General features: G+C 37.4%; 1 protein-coding gene across 1 annotated transcript; it reads left to right on the top strand.

The window, feature by feature from the left end:
- Positions 1-1595: 1595 nt before the first annotated feature.
- Positions 1596-27949, top strand: LOC107552222 (coiled-coil domain-containing protein 120-like). The gene is made up of 10 exons (XM_016234072.1): positions 1596-2099; positions 16238-16370; positions 16496-16577; positions 17623-17753; positions 18947-19063; positions 19160-19283; positions 22772-22828; positions 24267-24408; positions 25314-25415; positions 26890-27949. The coding sequence occupies exons 2-10, from the start codon at positions 16323-16325 to the stop codon at positions 27947-27949; spliced, it is 1863 nt and encodes a 620-aa protein (XP_016089558.1). The 5' UTR covers positions 1596-2099; positions 16238-16322.

Here is a 27949-nt window from a genome sequence, read left to right on the forward strand (position 1 = left end):
GTACACTGTAAAAAATAAGTGTAATTTTAACTGTAAAATTTTGTAAAAACGCTACGGTTAATAGGTTAACAGTAAGTTCCCGTACTATATACAGGGAAAAACTGTAAAATATCTAACCAGCCATTTCATGTAATTTTACAGTAAAATGCCGTTCATTTTACAGTTTTTAGAAGTAAAAATAACAAATCCATGTATAATTTACAGTTAAAAACTGTAAACTGATATTCCCAGAATTCCCTGCATCCACATTTGAAAGTATTTTGTTTAAATAATCATGTTTTTTAAATAGTTTTTGTTATTAGTTATGTATATTTGGGCTTTGTTACATCTTCTGTTGTTTAATGAAAGTTGAATGCATTATTTCAGTATCATGTGTGTTAGCATGATGGTGTTTAGTGTTTGCATGAATGACTCTGTGCACCTTCTATATATTAGTATATACTTCTGCTTGTGGCGAAGCTACTTGTGATGAGCTTTGATTCTTCATGTGGCTTTCTCTTTTACCAGCTGCATTATTATGGTGGTTGGCAGTATGTTAAAGGTACCAAACAGATTTTAATAGCAGTGTGCGTTGTTGAATTGACTGGTTTACATTCAAATTTTCTTGTTTGTAAATTAGTTTTATACTGTAAAATGTACGGTTTTGGGCCGTAAATGCGTTTACAGTTTTTCTGTATTTTTTTACAAAATGATTCTGGCAACCACCGCTGCCAAAATTATTTTGTAAAAACGACAGAATTTGTTTTACAGTGTAGTATTAAACATACTGTCAAGAAATCACAACTTCTGGAAATTGCACAAAATAAATACACAACATTTTGTTTCTTTTTCTTCAATATGTAACATGATTGTGTACCTTTTTATTGCCATTTTCAGTGTAATATGAGCTCTGGGCAGCTTAAAGGATCAAACTGTTGTTTCATGTAGATGGCATCCTTTACATGTGAATAGAAATCCTGTTTTAAAGCCAATTGGTTTGCAAATGAAGGCACAGCTCTGTCCCTCAGGGAAACTGAAGGCAGCCGAAACACCGTCTCAGTTTTCAGCACCTAGATTACCATGAGGCTGCTGCTCTACTTTCTTTTAGACATCTCTGAAACCTCAAGAGTCCTGAGGAATTCAAACACATACTCAGTGGAAAGCACAAGAGAATTTAATAGCAGACCGAGTGTGAAAAAGTGCTAACAAATATCTATAATTACAGCAATTTGTAATATTACTTATATATACATTTTTATAATATTTATTTATTAACTATAAATGATTAAATAACAGTAATATGAACAGCTGAATTTGAAGAACTTTAATGTTTAATGAAAACCTGGCCACAAATCCAAAATATCAATATTGATTTTTAATATCTTTTTAATATGCCAATTTGATGAGTTAAAAGAAAGTGAAGTTAATTATTTTTAATGCATTGTAATCCAAGCTAAACACCTTTGCTTCAGTGCAGGCGGTCAGAGACGAGAACTGGAGATGCATTTAAAGAAATAAAAAGAAACTTTTAAGTTAAAATATCCGCAGGTAAATTAACTATAGCGAAAACTTACCTGGTAATTATCAATTTTATTATTCAGTTATTGCGTGGTGACTCTCCTAGAGTGTCCTCTTACGTAACCTCATTAAATATTCATAAATTCCAGGATTCCACAATAGCATCCATTCGCCCCGCTAGAGCCCACCAGCTTGCAGCCAATCAGTTCAACGTAACCGGCGGACGTCATGTTACGTAATTAATATTCATAAGCCGAGCCTTTACGGCTTACCCTGCGCGTGTGTTCGGATCGGTCCGCTGGAGTGCGCTGAGTTCAGAGCGGAACACTGCAATGAAAAGTCACCGGATCTGAATGGCTCAGCATTGGACTACTGGTTTATCATTCAAACTCGAAAACTTCTCCGTGTTAACTTCGTCAGCGGAATTATATCATTTCTGACAGCTGTTTTTTGCACCTCGAAATTGAGCGATGCAGCTGCCGGTGTTTTACCTGCTCTGATAATGATAACTTACAGCTGATGCATGATAGACTGTAACCAGACTGACTTCCCTTTAAACTCATACAGATGAGCAGATCAGGACTAAACATTTAATGTTACAGGTAAGATTTCGAGTAGCCTATAACATCTCTAAAACAAGCCTGAAATCTTAGAATATTCTCCAATTTGTTTTTTTGAACATGTACACTCTAAAAAATGCTGGGTTAAATGCAACCCAGTGCTGGGTGAAATAGGGACAAACCCAGCATTAGGGTTGTTTTGACCCAGCGGTTGGGTTTCTACCCAGAAGGTTGGGTTAAACATTTAAACATTTAACCCAACCGCTGGGTCAAAACAACCCAATTGCTGGGTTTGTCCCTATTTCACCCAGCACTGGGTTGCATTTAACCCAGCAGTCTTTAGAGTGTACTTTTGAAATATTGTGGCCAAGTACCATGGTGTTACCACAGTCTATTTTTTTTTTAATATGGGGACTTGGAAGCAATTTATCAGTTGGATTTCATGACGTTTTATCATTATGGCTACTGTCATAATAACAGCTTCTTGTGATCTTTGATTTCAGAAATGTATAATTTTGTGGTGTGGTTAAACACACCTTATGAGAGGAGTGTTATACTGGCAGCATTTCCAGCCATTACTGCAGCTGCATCTCACTTAAATAATCACATTTTATAGGGCAAAGTTTGATGACAGTCCTCTGTTTGCATGAGCATGAGCCCGGGATACATCTGAAGAAAACCATTAGGATGCCAAACTTCTGAAAATCCAGCCCTTCGGGGAAGAGGATGTGATGACCGGATTAGTATTTAATTTATTAGGCACTCGGCCCGATTCCTTGTGTCTGTTGGACTAGTTGGACTGGTTGGCCAGCACTAACAAGACCTTAAGGGACTTGTGCTTCACACTGGCCATTTAGAGCGGCAGCACGCGAGAGCATTTGCTCACCATTTTCAAGGTGGTGATTTTCACACAAAAAGCCTTTGTGTGGCTTGGTTTGCAGTGAACCTCCATGAAGATTTATCTTTAGAAGGAAAAGAATAGATCTGTTAAACTTTAGACTGCCAACTTTCGTAAATATTGATCAGCTGGCGTTACCTTATCAATAGGCTTATTTGTAGCTGTCTTCGTTTCTATGCAAGGATATTGATTTCTGCACTGAGCAGCTGTCATTGCAGTCATATATTGTTTAATCATTTGTGTTTTAGCTGTAGGTTTAGGTGATCTAAGCTCTCTGAAACTGTCTGTCTATGCCGTCACTCCAGGCAAAAATCTGCCAGTGAAGTTTGAGTTGACTTGCCTGCAGTGTCACTTGAAGAAGTTTATTGTTGCTTTGTGCTGGAGGAGATTATTGAAGTGTTTGTAGAGCTACCTAGAAACCAGTTTATGTCTGTGTCACATCCCCATGCTCAACACACTCACTCAAACACACTGATAACCTCCTGAGACCAGGGGCCTGTTTCATAAAACAAGTTTACCAAACAAGCCAGGCTTATTGCAGTTATTCTGACTTATTTTGAACCAAATCAACTGACAATAAACCAGACTAACTGAAAAAAACCTGGCTTGTTTGGTAAACTCAGCCCCCAGGAATAGTCAGTTCATTAAAAACAAGACCTAAACAAATCCTTGATTTAATGCATATCTTTATAATCGATCAGGTTAATGAATAGATATAAATGAACTTTTCTCTGCTATGTTGGAGCAAGGTTATATTTAACTTCCCATTCACTTCCTCACTTTAAGCAAATGTTGTTCTGCTGAATCTGTGATGTAACCTATTTATAATGTATTTTGTGTCCAAAAAGAAATTAAAGACATTTCTGTGATTAATCCCACAATGACCCCATAACCCACAAACCCATACTGACCATCAACAGATGACGCCAACACTGGATTACTTTTATAAGGTATCTCATATGTATATGTAATTTTCTTAAATGTCACTTATAGTTAACATTAAACTGTGTTTCATCAATGTAAATACATTTTAATTTGGACTTTGTCAGATATTTATAATTACCTCTCTCTATATATACTGGCATGAGTCCAGTGACCACATGTGAGACAACTGACTGATCTAATGACGTACTGTTGTGGTTCACAGGCTGAAATCACAGGCTGATTTTCTAGTTGTTGAGTTCTTGTGCTGTTTTTACTGATGGTGTTTGTTTGTTTGCAAGTGTAGTATGTCATATCATAATATTTCATATTTGACCTTTTTGAGATTGACTTCAGAGATGTTAACACCCCCTTGTGTTTTTTACAATGTTTTCCTAATATATACATTTAATTTTGAGTTAGTAGTAACGCTAAGAAATTAAAGGAAGGAAAGCAAATGAAATTTTATGCAGACACCAGGAAACAAACGGTTTAATGTGATCTCATTGTGATGCCATGTGGGGCATTCCCAAAGACGCCTACTTTACACTCTAAAAAATGCTGGGTTAAATACAACCCAGTGCTGGGTAAAATAGGGACAAACCCAGCATTAGGGTTGTTTTGACCCAGCGGTTGGGTTTCTACCCAGAAGGTTGGGTTAAACATTTAACCAAACCGCTGGGTCAAAACAGTCCAATTGCTGGGTTTGTCCCTATTTCACCCAGCACTGGGTTGTATTTAACCCAGCAGTCTTTAGAGTGTAGTATACTGTATCACTTATTATGTACACATATTACTGTGCAACATGGAATGCCAATTCGTGACAGAACAGTTGATCTCACTCCAAAAAATGCTGAATTTATGATTAAGTAGTAAACATTTATGATCATAGGTTAAAGATAAAAGCACATTTTGACTCACATACTGTATTTGCTTGATCATCAATAGGTCATGCAATTACTTCGTCTCGTGAGTACTTTAAAGGTGAAGTGTGCAATTTTTTTTTACAATTAGTGACTGTTTTCAGACAGGTTTCCTGAACACTCTACTCATCCGCTATTAGTTGGACCAGCAGATAGTCCTGCCCTTAACTACAAATAGGTTACTAATAGTTGTCTCTGCATCATAGGCGGAGGGTGAACCAACTCCAGGGTAAGGCTAAATGCAGCCAAATGTATTAAACATCATAAACCCGTCTTTTTAGGCAAGAACCAGACATGGGTGTCATGTAAGCTAAAAAAATGTTTAATGGGACAGAATTTGTATTTAACGTGATTACAGTTTAATAAAAACATTAGAAATTGATAATTATATATTCCTTTCCACGGTTATTCAAACAGCGAATAAATTCTATATAGAAAGTGACATTATCACTAACATTGATCTATCGTGAGTTTAAGCACCCTCAAAACAAAAAAAAAGCTATCGTTATAATCACTGAAGCTGTATACACTGTGAAATGAATCTCTTACTTACTTTGTATGTACATCTGCGCTTTGTTGTTTATGATGAGTGAATTCGCAAGAGTCCGGAAATCACACTCAACAAAACTGATGAGTTTCAACGATGACTCATCTGAACGCCTCTGATTGGCCATTGCATTCCTAAGCTCAACAGAATTGTGTGTGATTGGGTGAAATGCGCAACACTGACTAAAATGAAATACGGTGCAACATGAGCAGATCTTAATTTAATGCCGCAATCGACCCTGTCTATTCATATTTACTTTGTTAGCAACAGACGTAATAGATTTAATTTGTTTGTGCAGGGGCATTTTTGTCCAATTTAGTGGCATTTTTGCCCCAAGTGCCCGTGGCCAGCCTTACACACGCTCTGCCTATGCTCTGCATATTGAGCTGGGATATACGGTATTTTAACATTGAAAACATCACAGTTCAGTCATATTCATCTGTATTTCTGTCAGTAGCACTTCCGGACAGGGCGGTTTCCACCTTTGCACCCATTCAACACCTCAATTAAAGCATGATTTCTCTCTGTAGTTTTGTGTTTGGCGGGTGGAGTGTCTTTTAGCAGTGGGGCGTATATGTACAGCACACAAAAGTGCTGACGTCTACAGTCCAACCCAACCCAGAATGATCTCAGAGTGCACTATTAACCAACTGGCCCTTTGACTCACCACCATCTCAGTCTGAATCTTTCCACTGTCAAATAAAGAGCCTCAGATACCTATACGGTAGTGCAGAAACTGAACTTGTCATAGGTTGTCAGAAGTGGAACATTGATCTGAAACGGCATGAGATCACCTTCAAACACACACACACACACACACAAACATACAAAATCCTTCCCATTGGCTTTGAATATTCAAATGAGGTTCCAATTTGCATCCATATGATTCCAGCTGCTTGAATGCGCCCAGTCTCTTTAAAGCCAATGTGTTTCTCTTTGAGGTCTAATCCGCTCATAATTATCTCATGTTTTCAATGCTCTTTCATGTTTTCTCCTTCTGGATATATCTGCACTCCTCACTTTGTCTCTGTAATTTTATTTTAAAGCACCACTGAATATTGTAAATAAATTTTTTTTTTTTCATATTTTAATGAACCTTCGCAAACATTGCTTGCCACTTCTAGTGTTTTAAAATTTAGTGATTTGATTTAATATGCAATTTTATTAATGCACTAAACCCAAGTATGGCAAGTAATTATTCTGCTATTGTTACAAACATGAATGATGGCTCAAATTGTATACGAGTTGTTTTTTTATTTTTCTTTCTTAGAAATCAGACTTATGATTTTTATGGAAAAATCCCACATACTGACATTGGAAGTGGGACCTGAGGTATTGTAGAGACTTCGTGGCGGACTCTTCTGAAACCTAGAAACCACCTTAGCAACTGCATAGCAACACACTTGAAACCTTTAAGAATCAGTGTAGTTTTATTATTATTTATAAAATATTGTAGTTTTTTATCATTATTTTGAATTAGGTTTTATTTTTACATTTGTCTTTTTAATTTTTTTTAAACTTTATTACATTTGGGATTTTTAATGCCATTTTATTATGTGTTATTTTAAAATCACAATGTAGTTGTAATTTTAGTTTAAAATTTTTTATTTTATTATATATTTATATATATTTGTTTTAATATTACTTTTAAAAAGTTTTTTTTTAAATATTATTATTTTTTAAATATTATTCAGATTCAATTTTGAATTAGTAATTCAGTCTAAAAATAATTATTTAAAAAACGTTAGACTTTATATCTGTCTTGTCTGTGTCCTACTTGTTGCTGAAGTAGTTGTCATCATTTTTAACATGCTCTGCTCAACCTGCATTGATTCATTGCTCAGATTTTCACCACTGAGTTCAAAGACTTCAAAGAAAGCTGTAAATTTTCTTCAGGCATCAAAAGCCTATAAAAAACATGTTGCCGCACACACAATGTTCTGATTTCGAGCAGCTTCTACATTCGGAATCACTGTTATGAAAGCCTGACTTCGACTATTAATGGTTTTTGATAGATTTCTCAATCCCTGTATGGTCTTTATGCGCTGCAGCAGTGCAGTGCTTACCGTCGTTGCCAGAATCGAGTCTCTGAAGGCCGTCTTCTTTGTGCTGTTAGAGAATACTTATTTAATATGATGCTGTGGATCAATATAGAACAGATTTCAGAGGCAGGGCTTTTGTTGTCGAAGCCTCCTGTGTGGTTCGCTGTAACATGCCGCCCAGCGGTGGATGGATGTTGTAGACGCCCTCAGACGAATGCTTGTGTAACATGTGTCTTCCAGATGTACAGGTAGTTGTTGCGGTCCGTCCCCCATGGGACAGCATTTCCTACCCATCTTCTGACTTGAAAGAGTTTTATGTGCATAGAGGTCTTTGGATGTGAGATAAAAGCATCACTTATCGTCCGTGGCCTAACAAAAGAACTATGATTAGGTTTTCATGTGGGGGACGTAATTGTCATGGTGCACTTGTTGTTTGTTGTCTTTTGCAAGCATGCTAGAAAAACGTGTTCAGAGCTCAGGTGGATTAAATCCAGGAAAGTGAAGCCAGGATGCTAGTGTATGTTTTTTTTTCTTCTTTTTTTTCTTGAGGCAACCAGCTGCTTTTTTAGTAAATAGATGTTTGCTAAATCTAAAATGATTGAATTGGTACAATAACTATTTTTCTCTCCTTAGTTATGCATTATTTAAAAATGTTTTTTTAGCTTTGTTAATCAAGATCACTCTTCCTCAAAACGATAGTAATTAAGATTTTTCACCCTGTCTTTGACCATTAGAACTTATCAGGCTTGCTGCCGTTTCTTTAAAATTTATATTTACTGAAAATGTACTCTCCCTCAGGCCATCCAAGATGTAGATGAGTTTGCTTTTTTATCAGAACAGATTTGGAGAATTTTTTTTATCAGAAACAGAAAATTGGAGAAACAATGGATCCTCTGCAGTGAATGGGTGCCGTCAGAATGAGAGTCCAAACAGCTGATAAAAAACATCACAATAATCCACAAGTTATCCATATAACTCTAGTTCTTTGTAAGAAACAAATCCATCAAGATGTTTTTAACTTCAAACCGTTGTTTCTCTATTTTTCTCTAACCATAATAATGCTTTCTCCAGTGAAAAAGTCATGTTGTCTGAATCAGGAGAGGAATATGCATGGATCAAGCACCGTTGACAAGTGAAAGCAGTTCAAAACATATTTGTCGATTTGATTTTGAGAGGACAACAGGGGATGTTTTTTTTTTTTTTACTGGAGGTAGCATTAATATGGATTATGGACTTTGGCCAGAAGCGATGGTTTAAAGTTAAAATGCCTTAATGATGCATTTGTTTCTTACAAACATGTAGCTTTTCACTTCACAAAACATTAAGTGATGGACTGGAGTGGTGTGGATTACTTGTGGATTATTGTATTGTTTTTATCAGCTGTTTGGACTCTCATTCTGACGGCACCCATTCACTGCAGAGGGTCCATTGGTGAACATGTGATGTAATGCTACATTTCTCAAAATCTGTTCAGATGAAGAAATAAACTCCTCTACATCTTGGATGGTCTGGTGAGTAAAATGTCAGCAAATGTAATGTTTTTGGATGAACTATTCCTTGAATCCATTGCTGAATAAAAGTATAATTCCTTTTTTTTTTTTTTTATCTTACTGACCCAAAACCCATTTTTGTTGCTTTGTTTCCATTGATACTCTGGGTGGTCTGAGGACATTTGCTGACTTTGCAAATGGATAGAAATACGTTGTTGCATGTTTAAACTGTGCTGAGCGGCAGTATGATGAAACCAGCATCCTGACCGAACGTGACCTTTGAGCATGAATGCATCTGGTCGTGATTGTGCCAGCACAATGAGGGCTTTGGCTCTCTTCACACTAAATTTGGACACCATGTTTACCCTCACACCTGTTCTGTGTGTCTAACAAGCATCGTTTTTTGGTTTCTGTTTATGTCGATAAACATGCAGAGGGACTGAGTGCATCATCTGGAAAGCATTCTCTTCTGTTTTAACTACATATTTGTGTGCACATCTCATAAATATCTTTTAAAAAGAGCGTACACATACACTATAAATCCTAAATCTGACGAAAGCATCTGACAGAATGATTTAGTGTGGCATAACAGATCCAAAAATTTAATTTGATGCACATGCAAAAACTCTTTAATTACAGCAAATTTACATCTTGAATTTTTTTCAGATTCCCTGGAAGTTGGTTTCACATATTACAATTTTTTTTAATGTTTTCAAATGAAGTCTCTTATGCTCACCAAAGCCGCGTTTATTTGATCAGAAATACAGTAAAATACGAATTGAGATTGTGAAATGGGGGAGCTGGTTCATATGTTGGGGCCATCTGCTGTCTGCAGCCGTCCTGACTCCTCTCAGCCGGAGCTGTTGTTGCTGCCAGTCAGAGGAAATGTGCCCTCCTCCGCCCAGCCTGCCGAGAGGAGACGGAGCAGATTTTGAGAGTAGTGAGGAAGAGAAGGATATGGGATATCATTAAGTTGCTGGTATGGTGAGAAGCAAAGAGCATCAAGGTATGAACTAACTAGTGTTTCCTTTGGGGACCCTTGGGAGACTCCTTGGACTGGTTTCATGACCAGGAAACTCAGCTGTAGCTGCATGGTGCGTGATGCAACCATTGCAGTAAACGGCCTGTTTCCTTTATAAATTGTGCCAAAAGTTCAGCATGACCGAACAAAGGTTAATTGACATCTCCTGACCTGTGCGTAAAGGCCAGGACCTGACTCATGCATGAGTAAAGCAGAAGCAAATGACTACAAGCCTCATGGGGTTCGGAAGTTGGTTCGCTTACTTTTCACTGCGTTTTGATGTTCATTGTGACGGAAACTCCCTCGAGATGAATTTAGCCGCTAGTACTGTGAATTTGGTTTCGGAGAGACTTTTGATGGCGGTTAAACATAGAAATATGCGGTCAGGCCAAAGTGGTGCGAGTTTACTGCATACATGCATACCACATGTCCTTGAAAATAAAACCAAAGAGAAAACATGATTTTGAATTTCTGCAGTGGTAATTTGTGCACCAGGTCAAATCAATAGAGAACTAAGTGGATTTTAATTGGTTCTGACTGTTTAGAGTGAATTGTGAAGTGATTTTTTTTTTTCCAGCTGACGAACGATAAAAACATTGACAACCAATCAGAATCCACTCATGCTTTAAAAAGCTTGAATATTTAAATCAGAACATTATATTCCAGTGGAGTACGCTAAGATGGTTATTGTAATTCTAGTCATCGTTCTTGGTGTAAGTATGCCTCAAGTAATAAAATAGAAGACGGAGGGAATATTCTTGCAACTTGTATAAAAACAATCTTTATTTTTGCAGTATGATTGTTGCCAAATCACAGAAATCACACACTTCACCTTTAATTTGCATGTTGTTTGAATGACATCCCCTTTTATTTAAAGGGCATCAATTATGCAGTAAAAAAAACATACTTGGTTTACCAAATTTCCTGTCTTCCTCAAAAGAGAAAGGGCTGTTTTGACCATTTTGGATCTTGGGAAATGCTGTATTCATGGAAAACCACAAAACTTTTAGGATTGTGTTTGATTATGCCCCCTTCTTTTTTTTTATTGTTGGTTTGTTTTTATTTCATCAAAGCTATTTACGAGCAATAGACAACATTAAAGCAATAGTTTACCCAAAAATACACATTCTGTCTAACGCTAATCTTGTTCCAAACCTGTATGGATTTCTATCTTCCATTGAACACAAAAGAAGATATTTTGAAGGTTTGTAACCAAACAGTTACTGTTTGCATTGACTTGCATATAATTTTCCCTTACTATGGAAGTCAATGGCCACCAGCTACTGTTTAGTACAAGCAGTCTTCAAAATATCCTCTTTTGTGCTCAACAGAGGAAAGTCATACAGGTTTGGAACAACTTGAGGGTTAGTAAATTATGTCAGAATTTTCATTTTTGGGTGAACTATCCTTTTAAGACATTTACCCATAACTTACATGTTCCAGGCCATTCAGAAAACTTATTTGATGCCATTTGGTCTCAATTGACCTTCATACGGAAGTGCAACGCCACACATGCATCTGTTTAGCACCATTATCTGGATCAGGATGGCTTCATGCAATGGTTTGGACAGCCGGATTTCTGTGCACTCGCTTTTTTTTATTAATGGAGAAAATGGCAGTTTGTGTATAATTTCAAGATGCAGATAATTATAAACATAATTTTATGTTTTATGCAGAAAATGTGATTGTTGTGCATGCAAAACTCACCTACTGTTGTAGGCTGTAGCTAAAGTGTTTGTAGTCTGAGCGGTTGCTGGGTAGTTGCTGCTTACAGGCCCAAAGGATTCAAAAAAGCGCACCCCAAGTCTCTATGATATTCTGCCTCAGAAAACCTGTTATGACTAAGTGCATTTGTCATTAATGTGACCCATACAGTGTGTGATCGCATGTAATTTTGCAGTGAAGAAAGTGCGATGGTTTCGGTGCAGTCCAGTGATGTGGACTTCCTCGTTAGTGTGGGATTAATTACCGGAGGCACGGAACAGTAGAGAACACGTCTGGAGATCCCGCCGGGATCAGAGAGTTCGCAGAGTCCAGGGTGCAAAAAAAATCTGCTGACCCCCCGCTCTTCAGCGCTTTCTGCGAGAAGGAAAGATTCAATACAAACCGTGCTCCCCAGAGTAGACCATTCTGCAGTCCTGAGGAAAATAAATTGCCATTCTGTTTCAATTTGAAATTGTTGATGTTATGTGAAATATCAAGGTCGTGATTGCAGCGATCAGTCAGGAGAGTCTTGCTGAGGGAGGAAACAAAGAGGAAAGAAAACCGAAAGATGGATGTGCCGTCTGTTGTGTGTAGATCAATAACTAAACAGCAACATAAACATGACAAATCAAAACGTTATTGTGAATGTGTGTGGAAACAACGTGAATGTACAGAAATGTCTGTGCCTGTGCATAAATACAATGTGCGATCAGTGCGTCAAGAGCACTCATACACGCATTATTATAATGGACTCACGCGTGCTTACTGTACTGTACTGTACGACTCCTGTACGCCACCGCAATCGTCTTAACCTTGATTGCAGTCTTTATCCATCAAAACTTTACTAGCGAGACTCGCTATCAAGTCGAGAAACTGTAGGTCAAGAGCACTCATACACGCATTATTATAATGGACTCACGCGTGCTTACTGTACTGTACTGTACGACTCCTGTACGCCACCGCAATCATCTTAACCTTGATTGCAGTCTTTATCCATCAAAACTTTACTAGCGAGACTGGTTATCAAGTCGAGAAACCGTAGTTTGCGTCTCATCTGACCATGCAGCGGTGGGATGTGTTAGGATGTGAGGGCTCACGCTCTTCAGAGACAATCACAGAATATGACAGAGCTCGTGTTTTAAAGCGAAACACACTGGAATTAATAATTCCCTTAAAACGCAACGCGAGTCTCTGTTCTCTCGGCAATCTCTGATGTAATCAGCCTGGTTTCCTTTATATTAGCGCTGTTTTGGACAGATTGTTTGAATGCATTCACTTACTGGATCATTGGACTGAAAACTTTCCCGGAGTTTAGCAGCTTAAAATGATCTGATCGCAAGCTGAGTAGCAAAATTGGGTTGAAGGGTTAGAAAATAAATTGTGCTCAAGTAATTTTGCATTAATAGCATTAAATAATTTTAACGCGTTAAGGATTGTAAAATGAATCGCATGCATTAACGCGTTAACGATGACAGCCCTAATATATATATATATTCATTCCAGAGTCAATTCAATACAGCAAAATTTCAAGGGAAAAATCCTATAAAATGCCACAAACGTGTACAATACGTCCTCTTTACATGTTAAGGATTAGGCAACAGATTTACAGAGAACATAATAGAGATGATTACAGGAACACATGCGGGAAGACTAAAAAATGGACAGATTGTGCTTCCACGAACATCTGAACGGGAGTGATAATACAGGCTCCGACATGAGAGAGTGTAATGCTGGCAAACCTTGTGAGGACCGCAGAACATTTGTCATGACATTTGGTGAATCACACACACACACACACACACATGCACAGCTTGTCTGGTGCATATTTATACTCCCAAATTAATGCTGGCTTACAAAATCAAAATTTTATCCTAGATTTTATATTTTCCAGACAATGTGAGCAGGATTTGGCTGTGCAGAACTTCCCGCCATGATGCTAAGGAGTAGTGAGTTATTGTCCGAGCGTTGTGGCTGCTTTAAGGATTCTGGCAGGTTGTTAGGGCACTGAGTGGTTGCTAGGTGGCCTAGGTCAAAAAAATTATATTCTGGTCTCTATATTGCCTCATTCAGCATAAATCTATGAGATGAGTTTGCCCGGTTGAAAACTGTGCAAGAGCCTTAACAGTAAGTATTAGCAATAATCACACACACACACACACACACACATGCACAGCTTGTCTGGTGCATATTTATACTCCCAAATTAATGCTGGCTTGCAAAATCAAAATTTTATCCTAGATTTTATATTTTCCAGACAATGTGAGCAGGATTTGGCTGTGCAGAACTTCCCGCCATGATGCTAAGGAGTAGTGAGTTATTGTCCGAGCGTTGTGGCTGCTTTAAGGATTCTGGCAGGTTGTTAGGGCACTGAGTGGTTGCTAGGTGGCCTAGGTCAAAAAAATTATATTCTGGTCTCTATATTGCCTCATTCAGCATAAATCTATGAGATGAGTTTGCCCGGTTGAAAACTGTGCAAGAGCCTTAACAGTAAGTATTAGCAATAGTAATAGTGATTATTTCCTTAGCAAACGCCACTAAAGAAACAAAACCACTCTCAGAAGGAGTACAACTATTCAATATGAATATGAGATCAACATATCATGCTGCTATTATGAGAAATAAGTTCACGGACAACTTAGAAAGAATAAATATTGCGAAAGGGTTTAATCAAAACAGTTGAAGATGTAGGTAAACACTACAATAAATGCTTAGAAATTGGCAAATGCATCAGTTCTTCAAGATCAGGGATCTTATCGAGCTCAAACTGACATCAGCGTGACTCCATTAGCTGAAACCCAACACTAGGCAAACCAAGACAGGCATGGACACCGTGTTTGCTCTAGCTATACGCACATATTTGTGTTATGTTATCGGCCCGCTCGCTTTTATTTGTCCTCCCCTGACCCTTGAGTGTGTGTGATGGGCATGATTAGGTCATGACAACATACAATAACCACATTGTTCTGTTGCTTTCTTTAATTTGGACGTGTTTCACTCATCTGCTCATCTCTTTTCTCCAAGTTAATTCGCATATGACTCAAATGGGACTATTGATCTTTCTTTATAATTATAACCTTATGCATTTTTCAGAGACACCCATCATTCACGGCTTCTCAATCATAGGGCCGTCCAGAGAGCCGCCCATCTCATGCAGCTGAGATAATAACTACTTTCTGATGCATTGAGAAGAATAGATCACCACTGGGCGTCGAGAGCGAAACATTTGGGTTTTTGGCGTTTATTTAGGTTGCAGACAGGAAAGCGTGTGAGTTGCGATATTTGAGGTTTTTCGACTTCTCTCCTCATTCCGTGCCTCCTTGTTTACGGCTGATTTTTAGGAAATGACTCGTGCCCTGAGAGAGTGTTTTTGTGCATGAGGGTTTCTGCCGGCATTGTTGTTATAGGTCAGTCTCACACATACACATACATACATATATATATATATATATCTACACTGTATGTGGGTGTATAAGCTTTTTGATTCTTTTATTTTTTTTTAAATAGTTTTCATTTCAGTTAATAATAACAACAATGTATTGAAGGCTCTAAAGAAACATCTTTAATTTTGTGAACCCGAGAAAGCTTTAAAATCTTTGGTTACCTCAATGAACACCGCAAGCTTTTTAATATCTCAGTTGTTTCTCATAGATTGAGACTTTTAATGATGTCTCCGATTGATTTCATTTTATAAAGACTTGCAAATGTTCATCTTAAAGAGATCTCAGTGTCTCAAATGTTTGCCAAGATACTAAAACTTCAGAGTGATCAGAGGTCAGAGATCTGAACGCAAACATTTCTCATCAAATTCCTCCAAGACCAAATGATCTGAGCTGCTGTTCATTTAATTTTATAGCTCTGTACTCAAAATTGTGTCAAAAAGGCTCTCATTTATATCTAATTTTTATTCTCCTAAGGAATTTTCTGAGACAGAGTTGATAAATCAGTTATATCTCCTAAAACTCACCTGTTCTATCAGTTAAATTAAAGTGACCCTATTATGGAATAAGTTATTGTCTCTCAAAAGAAAGAGTCGACTAAGAATCATTGAAACGAGTTGTTTTTAAAACGAATCCCAAGCCGTTTCATGTTGACATCAACATGAAACATTAGCATATTGCCCGCCCACTTGTTGGTCTTTACCCCTTGGTCTGAATGAAAATGCAAATTCATTCTTTGCCACTAGATGCCGCTTTTGGAGCGGTAAAATAGCGGTTTCCCCGGTAATACTGTACACAAAGCAGCACTGCGCTCACAAACACTGCTTTATCAGGCATTACAGGCATGATGAAATGAAAATGAGACCAATCGGACCAATCACCGCAGATTAGCGTCACGCAAAGGAGGGGTTTGGAAAAATGAATCGTTGAGCGAATCGTTTGGGAGTCGTTGAGCAAGTACGGTAAAATAAATGCATATTATAAGACAATGAAAGTGTTTTTGACCTTGTATGCATGTCAGCCTGTTGTTGGGGACTCCCAAAACCAAAATATGAACCTTTCATTACCCATAATAGGGGCACTGTAAGTGCAACTTTGTAGTCAGTCTGAGATTTTGTCTTCAAAGCCTGTCTCTAGATCAGAGCTCTTATGTGTGGATGGTCTCCAGTGTGTCATGTGGTTTGTTTTATGTTTCAGGGCATTGAGTTTGTGAAGCGTTGCACAGCAGCACAGTGGCTCCCCCCTGCAGTACTGCAGCATCACCCAGCCGCAAATCTGCTTCATGGCCACAAGTCCAAACCTCTGCAGTACATATGACTGTTACCAAAAGGTGAGAAGGTAAGAAACGTTTCAACTATTTACACGCTTGTCTGGTTTTAATAGACTCCAGCTGAGTCTGCTGCCAGAAAGATTTGTCATTGTCGTGTTTTGTTTGTTTTCTTCATGGTTCTGTAGGTAAACTTACAATCAGGAGGCAGTGAGGTGCCGCAGAAGACGTATGACATGGAGGTCAAAGGTCACCTGATAACAGGCCCTGGTGAGCACCTCCATGTGTCTGTGTGTTTGTTTGTTGATAAGAACTTGTCTTTCTACATAATACCTGTACTTTGTAAATTGTTAGTCTGACAAGCTTGTGTGTTTTGTTTTTGTGTGTTGTGGCGACCAAGTGTTCTCACATAGACCTCACAAAACCTTACTGTGGGGACATTTGGGAGGTTTCTAAGAGAAGGACATCTTCATGAAGGGACTAAATATTATTAAACTGGAAACTGCAGTTTGCATTTGCCACTTGGTGATGCAAATGTTGCAGAAATTTACCTTTAAATCTTTAAATATTTTACATGTAAAAAAAGGCCAAGAGCTATCCAAAAAGGGAAGGTTAAGGGTATGTTTTTCATGTCTTTCTCAGTTATGCATGATTTCTTGGCAAGAATTTAAGAACTACTTAAAATACTTTATTTTAAACAAATGATTTTGGTGATGCAAATGTTGCAGAAATTTACCTTTAAATCTTTAAATATTTTACATGTAAAAAAAGCCAAGAGCTATCCAAAAAGGGAAGGTTAAGGGTATGTTTTTCATGTCTTTCTCAGTTATGCATGATTTCTTGGCAAGAATTTAAGAACTACTTAAAATACTTTATTTTAAACAAATGATTATCAAGACAATCCTGACAGTCGGAAAATAGAGGACATTTTTTAAAATTATTTATTTATTTAGTTATTTATTCATTATCGTTAATTGCTATTAAAAATTAGAACCTGCACACTACAGTTCAAAAGTTTGGGGTCGGTAAGAATTTAGTCCGTAAGATTGATTTCTGAAGGATCATGTGACACTGAAGACTGGAGTAATGATGCTGAAAATTCAGCTTTGCATCACAGGAATAAATTACATTTTAAAATACATTCAAATGGAAAACTGTTATTTTTATTGTTTAATTTGATTGGTTTTTACTATATTTTTGACCAAATCAATGCAGTCTTGGTGAGCAGAAGAGGACCTTTTAAAAAAACTTTAAAATAAGTCGAGTTGAGGTCCCTTCCATGATATATAACATGATGTGTGTGTGTTTCTCACAGAGCTGCAGGCCGCTATGGACAGTAAGCAGCGTGCGGAGCGGATGGTGGAGCTGCAGGAGCGCCGGAGGAGTCTGCAGTCGCTGCTCAACACTCGAATAGCAGAACTCAAACGCGTCTGTCTGCAGGAGGCGGTCAGTGTCGAAAAAGAAATCAGAATTTAATGAAGTAGTTTCTCAGAACTTGTTCTATTTATAAAGAACTAGAACAAGAAACTTGACATGATAAACTTTTTATTTCTTCATGGTGTCACTGGCGAACCAGACATCGTTGAGCTGCCAGATCATGTGACGCTGCAGAGATGCCGCCATATGCCCAGCTAATCCTTGCTAATACTTGTATCTCAACAAGCTTGGCTTTTGAAATGCTGGTTTTACACCGCATGAGTTACTTCAGATGTGTGTGCTTTGAGTCATATCGTAGAAAAGAGTGGTTGTGATTCTCTTTTGAAATAATGTACATGTGACATACTCTTAACATTCACAACGCAAATCTCCCTCACGAGACCGTTTATGAATATTTAGCTGAAAAACTGAGCTGCTAATGACGTTACAACCACGTTAACATATGCCCAACAGTTCGTGCACATAAACATCTATTGTATTTTAGTATTCAGCAACTTACCAGAAATATCGTAATTCATTTCATATGCAAAACTGTTAGCCAATCATAACAGAGCTCCTATATACGATATAGCAGCAATGAATTCTACGGGTGAAAAAATAAGCACTTTTTTGGTGTGAAAACTTGACTAAATGATTATAAATATAATATTCTACAAAAGTGGATATGTCTGCTTTAAAAATAAAAAATAAAAATGAAATGGTTTTAAGGAAAAATGAACTTATTCATGTTTGTTCTTCATTAATTTTGTCAGGAATTGACAGGTGAAGTTCCTCATGAATATGCTCTGGAAACCGGAGAGAAGCTCCCTCATGTGCGGCGCAGGGCTGGTCTGTCCTATGAATATTTAGCTGAAAAACTGAGCTGCTAATGACGTTACAACCACGTTAACATATGCCCAACAGTTCGTGCACATAAACATCTATTGTATTTTAGTATTCAGCAACTTACCAGAAATATCGTAATTCATTTCATATGCAAAACTGTTAGCCAATCATAACAGAGCTCCTATATACGATATAGCAGCAATGAATTCTACGGGTGAAAAAACAAGCACTTTTTTGGTGTGAAAACTTGACTAAATGATTATAAATATAATGTTCTACAAAAGTGGATATGTCTGCTTTAAAAATAAAAAATAAAAATGAAATGGTTTTAAGGAAAAATGAACTTATTCATGTTTGTTCTTCATTAATTTTGTCAGGAATTGACAGGTGAAGTTCCTCATGAATATGCTCTGGAAACCGGAGAGAAGCTCCCTCATGTGCGGCGCAGGGCTGGTCTGTCCCGAAGCGGATCCAAACATAACACCAAAAATGAGGTGTGTGCATTTGAGATGATATGGGTGGCCACTAATCTGATATCAGATACGTGATAGATAAATATTATAAGTTGCTCAATGTTTGTGCTGGCTTAGGAAGATGACGGCTCTCAGCGCAAGACAAAGAAAACTCTGTTCAGCGGCGCCCTCCGAAGGCACGTCGATTCAGAACAGCATCCTCCACACAGCAAACGAACGGTTCAAAGAGGATGCCACACAGGTGGGTTTCGAGATTATACAGATGAACTAAACACCATGTCATGGCCAAAATGTATCTTTTGGATGATTTTATTTATGTATACAGCATACACTACCGTTCAAAAGTTTGGGGTCTAGAAGATTTTTGAAGGCTTTTGAAAGAAGTCTCTTATGCTCACCAAGGCTGCATGTATTTATAAAAAAAATACAGTAAAAACAGTGATATTTTGAAATATTATTAGAATGTAAAATAAGTATTTTCTATTTGAATATATTGTAAAATGTCATTTATTTCTGTGATGCAAAGCTGAATTTTCAGCATCATTACTGCAGTCTTCAGTGTCACATGATCCTTCAGAAATCATTCTAATATGCTGATTTGCTGCTCAAGAAACATTTACTATTATTATCAATGTTGAAATTTGTTGGAAATAGAAATCTTTTGTAACATCATAAATGTCTTTACTGTCACTTTTGACCACTTTAATGCATCCCTGCTAATTAAAAAAGTATTAATTTCTTTCAAAAATAGACCCCAAGCTTTTGAGCAGTGATGTTTGAGTTGACTGTATAATAAATAAATTTAAAAAAACGGTTTAAAACTTATTGTGGATGGTTGTTTTGTGTCCATTAAACCTGTTAAACACTTTAAAATGTATCATTTATACTAGCTGCTCACCTACTTGACAAATCAATGTTTGTCTCAGCCCTAAGCAGTGTTTTAGTCCATGGTCAATCTGAGCAACCCAGCTGTAAAAAAGTTGATGTAATGAGGATAACTGACATCACACTGAGACACTGAGGTCTACAGATCAAACTAAGCAAAGGTTATAGAGATCAGATTAAAGATAACATCGATTAAAGCTCACAAAGATTCTTCATATGTAGTGCTAAACTCACGTGACTTTGGTAAATAGAGACAGGATGAAGACAGTGGATCAGACCAATTTAGTGTCAAGCTGGCGGTCTGGCTCTGGACAGTGGGAACACTTGAATGTGTTTGCGTGTTTGTGTATGTGGTATAAATTTAGAAGAGTAAGTTTTCTTGTGTGCGAACATGTAAAACAGTCCGCCTTAAATGAGACAGTGTGTGTAACAGGAAGTGTTGAGGAACCAGCTGTCTGGATAAGGACAAACCAGGGTTATTATAGTTAACTACAACTAAAACCAAGGGCTTAGAATTTACTAGGGATGCTAGGGACATGTCCCTACCAATATCCAGCCACTAAATTGTCCCAAGCAATAAATTTGATTAAACAATTAAATACATGTGTATGTAACCATTGTTGTTGTAATTTCAGACACATCTTAAATAGGTCATACCATTGACATTGCCTGAGGAGTTAAAGGCAATGTCAATGGTATGACCTATTTAAGATGTGTCTGAATATGTAATTTTCGCCGCTGGAGGGCACACATTCAAAATAAACAAATAGACAAAGGCGTAGTTTGATGACGTCGTGACTGAGTGTGGAATCATGGGAGTTGTGGTCTTCATCCCCACAGCCGATGCAATCCGACGGGACTCGGCCAGAAATCATGTTCATGGATGAGCTAATGATTTATTAACGTAGTAGAATGAAGCAGGGTGAGACTGAAAGCCTTGGTGTTTCCATATTTTCTACAAAACAAAACCGGAAATCGAGGGGTTATGACTACATTGGCAAACGACACAATGACACTATGGACACGCTCCGTGTCACTAGTTAAAATTGCTTATTTCTCTGGATTTAAACATTCTTCGAAACATTTGGGATAATGTAAGTACACAAGTCAGCAAAATATATAACACTGTTCTAGTGGTTTTTGAATATTTGAATAAAAAATCGTACATATTGTGCCTTTAAAGAAATACGCTAGAAAACTGCACACTGTCAAGGATGCACATTTAATACATGGGCCGAAGTGGCTAAAACATACGTGCACAGTTCAGTTGAATGATAAAGTTTACCCTCTAACTTTATGTTGTTATGCTGTTTTGTTTTCATCTGCTTTTCCCATTTACTCTTTTTACATTGACTATCACTCTATGTAGATTCATCTTCTATGTAGGTTCATTCATTTTCGAATTGCAACATCGCGTGTAATTGAAAAAAAAAACAAGTATAGTCATAAGTGAAACTGAGCGTTTTGAAACTCTGAATCAGTTAAACTATTGCGTCACAAAAGTTTCAGATCGGGACTTCAAAGCGCGTTTCACAAATCATTTGATTTAGATCAAAACTCTGGAGCGGGTTTGTGAATCTTTTGATTCAGATCAGAACTTGGGAGCGGGTTTGCAAATCATTTCGTAAATTGAATGATTCGCGATTGCGATTATGGTTCGCGAATCATTATTAAGATCTGGACTACGGAGCGTGGATTGCAAATCATTTGGTTTAGAACTTTGGAGCAGGTTCACAAATCTTTTGATTCAGATTGGAACTTCGGAGCAGGTTCACAAATCATTTTGCGAATTGAATGATTCACGATATGTGCTCCAAAGTCCTGATCTGAAATGATGGTTTGCGAATCATTATTCAGATCGGGACTGCGGAGTGCGGAACGGGAATAATTTGATTTAGATCGGAATTTAGGAGCAGATTCGCAAATCTTTTAATTCAGATCAGACTTCGGTGCGGGTTCTTCGGAAGTAGGCTAACCATGTTTTGTTTTTTTCAGTTTTACAACAAATGCCATGGTAAAATTAAGCTTATTGTTGTAAAACCATGGTTAATTTGTGTTTACCGTGGTTTAACTATAGTAACCATGCTTTTTTTCACTTTAAGAGGACACAAAAAATCTCAAATTCTTATTTGAAATAAAATAAACTTTAACTAAAATAAAATGTAATACAAAAAACTTAAACTGATTTCAGCTAGTTGTCAAGGCAGGATTTCTCATTTTCTTGATGAACTGAAATAAGTAAAACTAAAACTTAAATCAAATAATTAATTGATTAAAAACTCTATACTATATAGACTTATTTAAACAAAAACGAAATGACAAAAACGGAAAATATAAAAATTAAAACAATTTCAAATATTAATAAATATAAACGATATCTCCATGACACTAAAATAACACTAGACAAACTATAGACTTTAATAACTACTAACTGTAACCGCAAACCCCTTTAAATAAAAAAATATATATATTTAAAAAATGTTAAATACCGGTAAGTATTTCCACAATTGTATATAGAAATTATTTACAAGTAAATCATGAATAAAATCATGAATAAATATTTCCACAATTTTTGAAATATAAATATAATTATAGAAATTCTTTACAAAAACGTTGCTTTTAGATTTGAGGAAAACCTAAAAGAAGGTTTTGTCAGTTTTAGTGGACTTCCAGGGACATTTTTGTACATCTAACACATATAATAACATAGACAATGTTACAATATAACAACAATATAACCTCATCCATGATCAGCAGCATCGAGCCAATACAGTGTGTTTATGTAACCTCGTGTAATGTGTGTATCGGTTGAGTTACATAATGTGTAAATGTTTATGTCCTCAGATAACACGGTGAAGTCCGAGAGCAGCTCCACGTCTGATTCCACCAATCAGGACGCTGGTGAGTTATGGGACGGATCAGCGCATTACATTAGCAGGATAATGAATTCGAGAGACTGAGATAAGAAGCACTATTACAATGGCAGGATGAGTTGAGTGGACGGAGAGACCCCGCGGGGGTCATTAGAGTGTTCACATCAATGAGTCAAAAGCCTGTTATTAACACTCACTGAACTAATCCTCTCTCTATGGCAATTTTGATTCTTACACATTCTCTCGCGCTCTCTCTTTCTCTCTCAATTTTTGATCAAGAAGTGTTGTGTTATATTGGCATACTGAAAATGTTTTATACACAACATTGCCAAAGCATCACTACAAATAACAACAAAAATAGGGTAAAACAGTAATATGGTGAAATATTATAAAAATACAAATAAAACTATTTGTATATATTTTAAATGTACTGCAAAGATAATTTCTTTGATGAATAAAACGTTCAAAAGAACAGCACTTATTTGAAATACATGCCAGTAATAGTTATAAAGATGAAACAAAATAGTTAATATAGTGATTAAGTCACTGTTTGTCCTTAGTTCCTGAAGGTGTGGCATTATAACTATGAATTTTGCTGTAATTGATACATAAGTACCCTCTTTTAAAAGCACTTGTGTATGTTCAGTGGCCCCAAAATCTATTTACTTAAGACACATGAAAATGTCAAACCAAGTTGCTTTTATTCATAAAGAAATATAGCACAAATATAGCTTGTGCAGCATTTGAGCACAGATCACACTGCGTTTGTTTTGTTTTTTATTGCAATGAAATTATAAAATCCTCTGTATTATATTCTGTTCGAAATGTAAACATTAAGATTTCTACAAAAGATTTCTATTTCAAATAAATGCTGTTCCTTTGAACTTTCAGTTGATCAAAGAATTCTACAAAAATATATTGTGGTTTCTACCAAGTTTTTCAACCATTTTCAGTATTTATCATAATAAGAAATGTTTCTTGAGCAAATAAAATCTGCATATTAGAATGATTTCTGAAGGATCATGTGACACTGAAGAAAATTCAGCTTTGCATCACCAGTTGATCAAAGAATTCTACAAAAATATATTGTGGTTTCTACCAAGTTTTTCAACCATTTTCAGTATTTATCATAATAAGAAATGTTTCTTGAGCAAAAAAATCTGCATATTAGAATGATTTCTGAAGGATCATGTGACACTGAAGAAAATTCAGCTTTGCATCACAGAAATAAATTACGTTTTGTAATATATTCAAATAGAAAACAGTTCTTTTAAATTGTAATAATAGTTTACAATATTACTGTTTTTACTGTATTTTTGATCAAACAAATGCAGCCTTGGAGGCATAACAACTGCTTTCAAAAATCTTACTGACCCACACCTTTGAAGTGTGTAGTGTATTTTAAAGTTTATCTCTGTGAAGTAGAAAGCATGCTTCTGTCTCAAGTCTCTTTCTCTCTCCATCAGAAGACGCCTCTGACGGCCTGTCGCCCTCACAGCCCCGGCTGGTCTCGGGGAGCCCAGACAACAGGTTTTCTCGAAAACTCTCCCCTGTGGATATCTATTACGAGATGAAAACGCGCCGCAACTCTGTGGCCAGCTCAGCCAGGTACACACTCGGCACAATTTGCTTTCATGCTCAGCATGAGAAAGTAGAAACAGCTGTTTTTCCACTTTATGGTGAATCAGCATTGATAAGCTGGCCTGAAATCACCTCATTTAAATGAAAAACAGTTTAAGTGCTTTGTAATTAAAACCTGATTCTAGAATAAAGACTCTGTACCACTCAATGACATTTAGGCAGTAAAGGAATAGTTTACCCAAAAATTAGAATTTGCTGAACATTTACTCACCCTCAGGCCATCCAAGATGTAGATGAATTTGTTTCTTCATCAGAACAGATTTGGAGAAAATTAGCATTACATCACTTGCTCACCAATGGATCCTCTGCAGTGAATGGGTGCCATCAGAACGAGAGTCCAAATAGCTGATTAAAAACATCACAGTAATCCACACGACAAACATTTGACTTCACAAGCCAATAATTGATGGACTGGAGTTGTGTGGATTATTGTGATGTTTTTATCCTCTGTTTGGACTCTCATTCTGACGGCACCCATTGGGTCATTGGATCCATTGGTGAACCATTTGTTAACAAGTGATGTAATGCTACATTGTAATGCTAAATAATGAAAAAAACACCTTCTGGCCATCTAAGGTGTAGATGAGTTTGAGCAAATGTTCAGCAGATTTTAAGTTTTGATGAACTGTCGTTTTAAGCTAAAAGACATTGTTAGCAACTGTAACCACTTCAGCTGTGACTATACTGTAATCATAATGTAGTGGTGATTTTTTTATTAAAATAATATTGCTTTAACAAAAATAATAAGACTACAACATTATTTCATCATCAGTTTTATAAAATGGTCTTCGTCACCATATAACAACAAACCAGGTTTGTTAACTGTGTGCTAGATTCATAACAAGAAGACTTTACTTGTATTTTTCTCCCAGCCCGAGTCACTCTCTTCCAAGAAGTGTGTCAAATCTGGAAGGCAGAAGTGTCCCGGCAACTCCGCTCCTGTCCCGCAATGGAATAGCAGGAGTGCACATCAGGTTACAAATGCGCAAAACACACATACACAAACATATGTCACATCACTGCACACATCAGCTCGAATGCTGACTCAGATCAATGCCAAGTAGACACTTAGCTAATGGTTTATATTGTAGTTAAAAGCCTTGAATTGATAATGACACAAACATTTTGATTAAATTACTTATTTGCAATAATGTGTAATGAAATAATGGATGCCTAAGGAGGTTGAGTTTAAAGCCCCATTATTTCCTTCTCAATTTAATTACACATACAGAGCAGCTTGTTGTGCTGCGCGGTACTGGGAGACACTGCTATCAGCATATACACTGAAGCATTGTGTGGCTGTCATTTAATCAGTGCATCACTTGGGTAGCTTAAAGGGATAGTCCATCAAAAAAAGAAAAGTCAGTCATTATTTGCTCACCCTCATGTCGTATGCATTTCTTTGTTCTGAAGATATTTGGAAGAATGTTGGTTCCCATTGACTTCCATTGTATTTTTTGTCCAGTGGAAGTCATTGAGAACTGAAATTGTTTGGTTACCAGCATTCTTTCAGATATCTTCTTTTATGTACCACAGAACAAAGAAAGTCATACAGGTTTGGAGCAACATGCGGGTGAGTGGACTCCCTTTAAATAAGAAATGCAGTCTTGCTGCTTCATTGATGCTTTTTGAATTTATGGATTAATTAGAAGTGTTACTACTGATTACTGATTTTACCATCCCCCTAACTGTAAATATTCATCTCTAGCATCATGTAATGATGAGTTTTGTTTTTGCTGTTCTGGTTGTCACTTTTGTTGCTTTTCAAATGTACGCTACCATTCATATTGTTTTTGAAAGAAGTCTCTTATGCTCACCAAGGCTGTATTTATTTGATCAAAAATACAATAAAAACAGTAATATTGTGAAATATTTTTTACAATTGAAAAGAATTGTTTTCTATTTCCATATATTTTAAAATGTCATTTATTCTGTGATGGCAAAGCTGAATTCTTTGAATAGAAAATAGAAAAGAACAGCATTTATTTGAAATAGAAATCTTTTTCAAACATTATAAACATTAACATTATATTATAATTTATTATTGACATTATAAATGAAACGGGTAACATTATGTCTTTACTAACATGTATTCTTCCAAATGCATCCTTGCTGAATAAAATTATTAATTTCTTTCAAAAATATAAATCTTACTGATTTACTTTTGAACGGTAGTGTATATATTTACAAAGTAAATCAAAATTGTTTGATTTGCACTATTAAAAAAAAACAATAAATACAGTTTGATACAACAAAAAGTGCTCTGCAAAAACCCAGTTATCAAGGACAACATTATTACTCCTAAAAATACATACAATTAATAAATGTGTTTATTGTCACTTCTGATCAATTTAATACATCCTTGCTGAATAAAAATATTAATTTATTAAATTTTTTAATGTAATGCAATAAATTGTATTCATTTAAATGCCTTGTTTATTTGTGTAGGTCAGAATCATCTAGCGGCACCGCTGCTGTGAAGCAGTGGTCAGACAATCCCGAGGTGTCCCATCAGGTGCCTCTGCAGTCTCAGGAGGGGTCGTCCTCAGGGTCCTACGAGCAAGGGCACAGACGTAGCAATAGCTCCGAGACGTTACTCGACCGGCACAGCACCTCAGCGGAAGACGGAGGTCAAAGGTCAGGCATGCCTGTACGCAACGGTCCGTACAAGAGCTCGGAAGCCATCATGGACACGACTTTAAAACAGGCGCAGCGGAGCAGCCCCGAGCGGCAGGTAAACGGGCACGCCGAGCTGGCCCGTGTTCGCTCGGCCGCGGGAGGTCGAGGAACGAACGGAGGTGTCGGTTACAGCGAGATCCTCATGGATTATGTGTGGGGGAAGCAGCAGAAGATGCAAGCTCAGCAACAACAAAGGCTGCAGGTGCAAAGTAATGCAAAAGCTCGGCCGTGGCCCGACGGTCCCAATGCTCCTCCGCCTCCCTACAGGAATGGCTTTCCCCAATCACAGCAGCTTATCCTGGGCAACGGCCCTCCGGCCTACAGCCCTCTAATGCTGAGAGGGAAACCCGGTGAGCCACGAAGGGTCAAAGTGTCGCGCACCAAATCCTGCGGCCCGTTCGTTCCCTTACAGCAGCACCAGCAAGAATCCATCCTGCTCTCTGCCTACAACGAAACCACCACCTCCAATGGTACTGCCATTAATGCAATGCATAACCAGCAGATCGACCACCTCCACAGACCGCCCCATTACCCTCTCGACTCCTCCGCACCCACGACCCCCGATGACCCCACGCGCAGCCTGCACAAGGCCCTGGCGCTGGAGGGTTTGAGAGACTGGTATCTGAGGAATGCGCTGGGACAGACGGCCAACGGAGGGAAGGGCAAAGAGGGGACTCAGACTCAGCGCAGGCGTACCACATCCTCTCTGCACAACTCACACCCCCATCCTCCACTCAAACACCAGCCACAGTCCTTCCAAACAGACACGTCCTATCCACAGATCCCCCAGTCGGCCACGTTTCATGGACACCCTATACATGGCAGGTAA

This window comes from Sinocyclocheilus grahami, unplaced genomic scaffold (assembly GCF_001515645.1).
Source record: "Sinocyclocheilus grahami isolate Dianchi unplaced genomic scaffold, SAMN03320097.WGS_v1.1 scaffold442.1, whole genome shotgun sequence".
NCBI classification, from domain to species: Eukaryota; Metazoa; Chordata; class Actinopteri; order Cypriniformes; family Cyprinidae; genus Sinocyclocheilus; species Sinocyclocheilus grahami.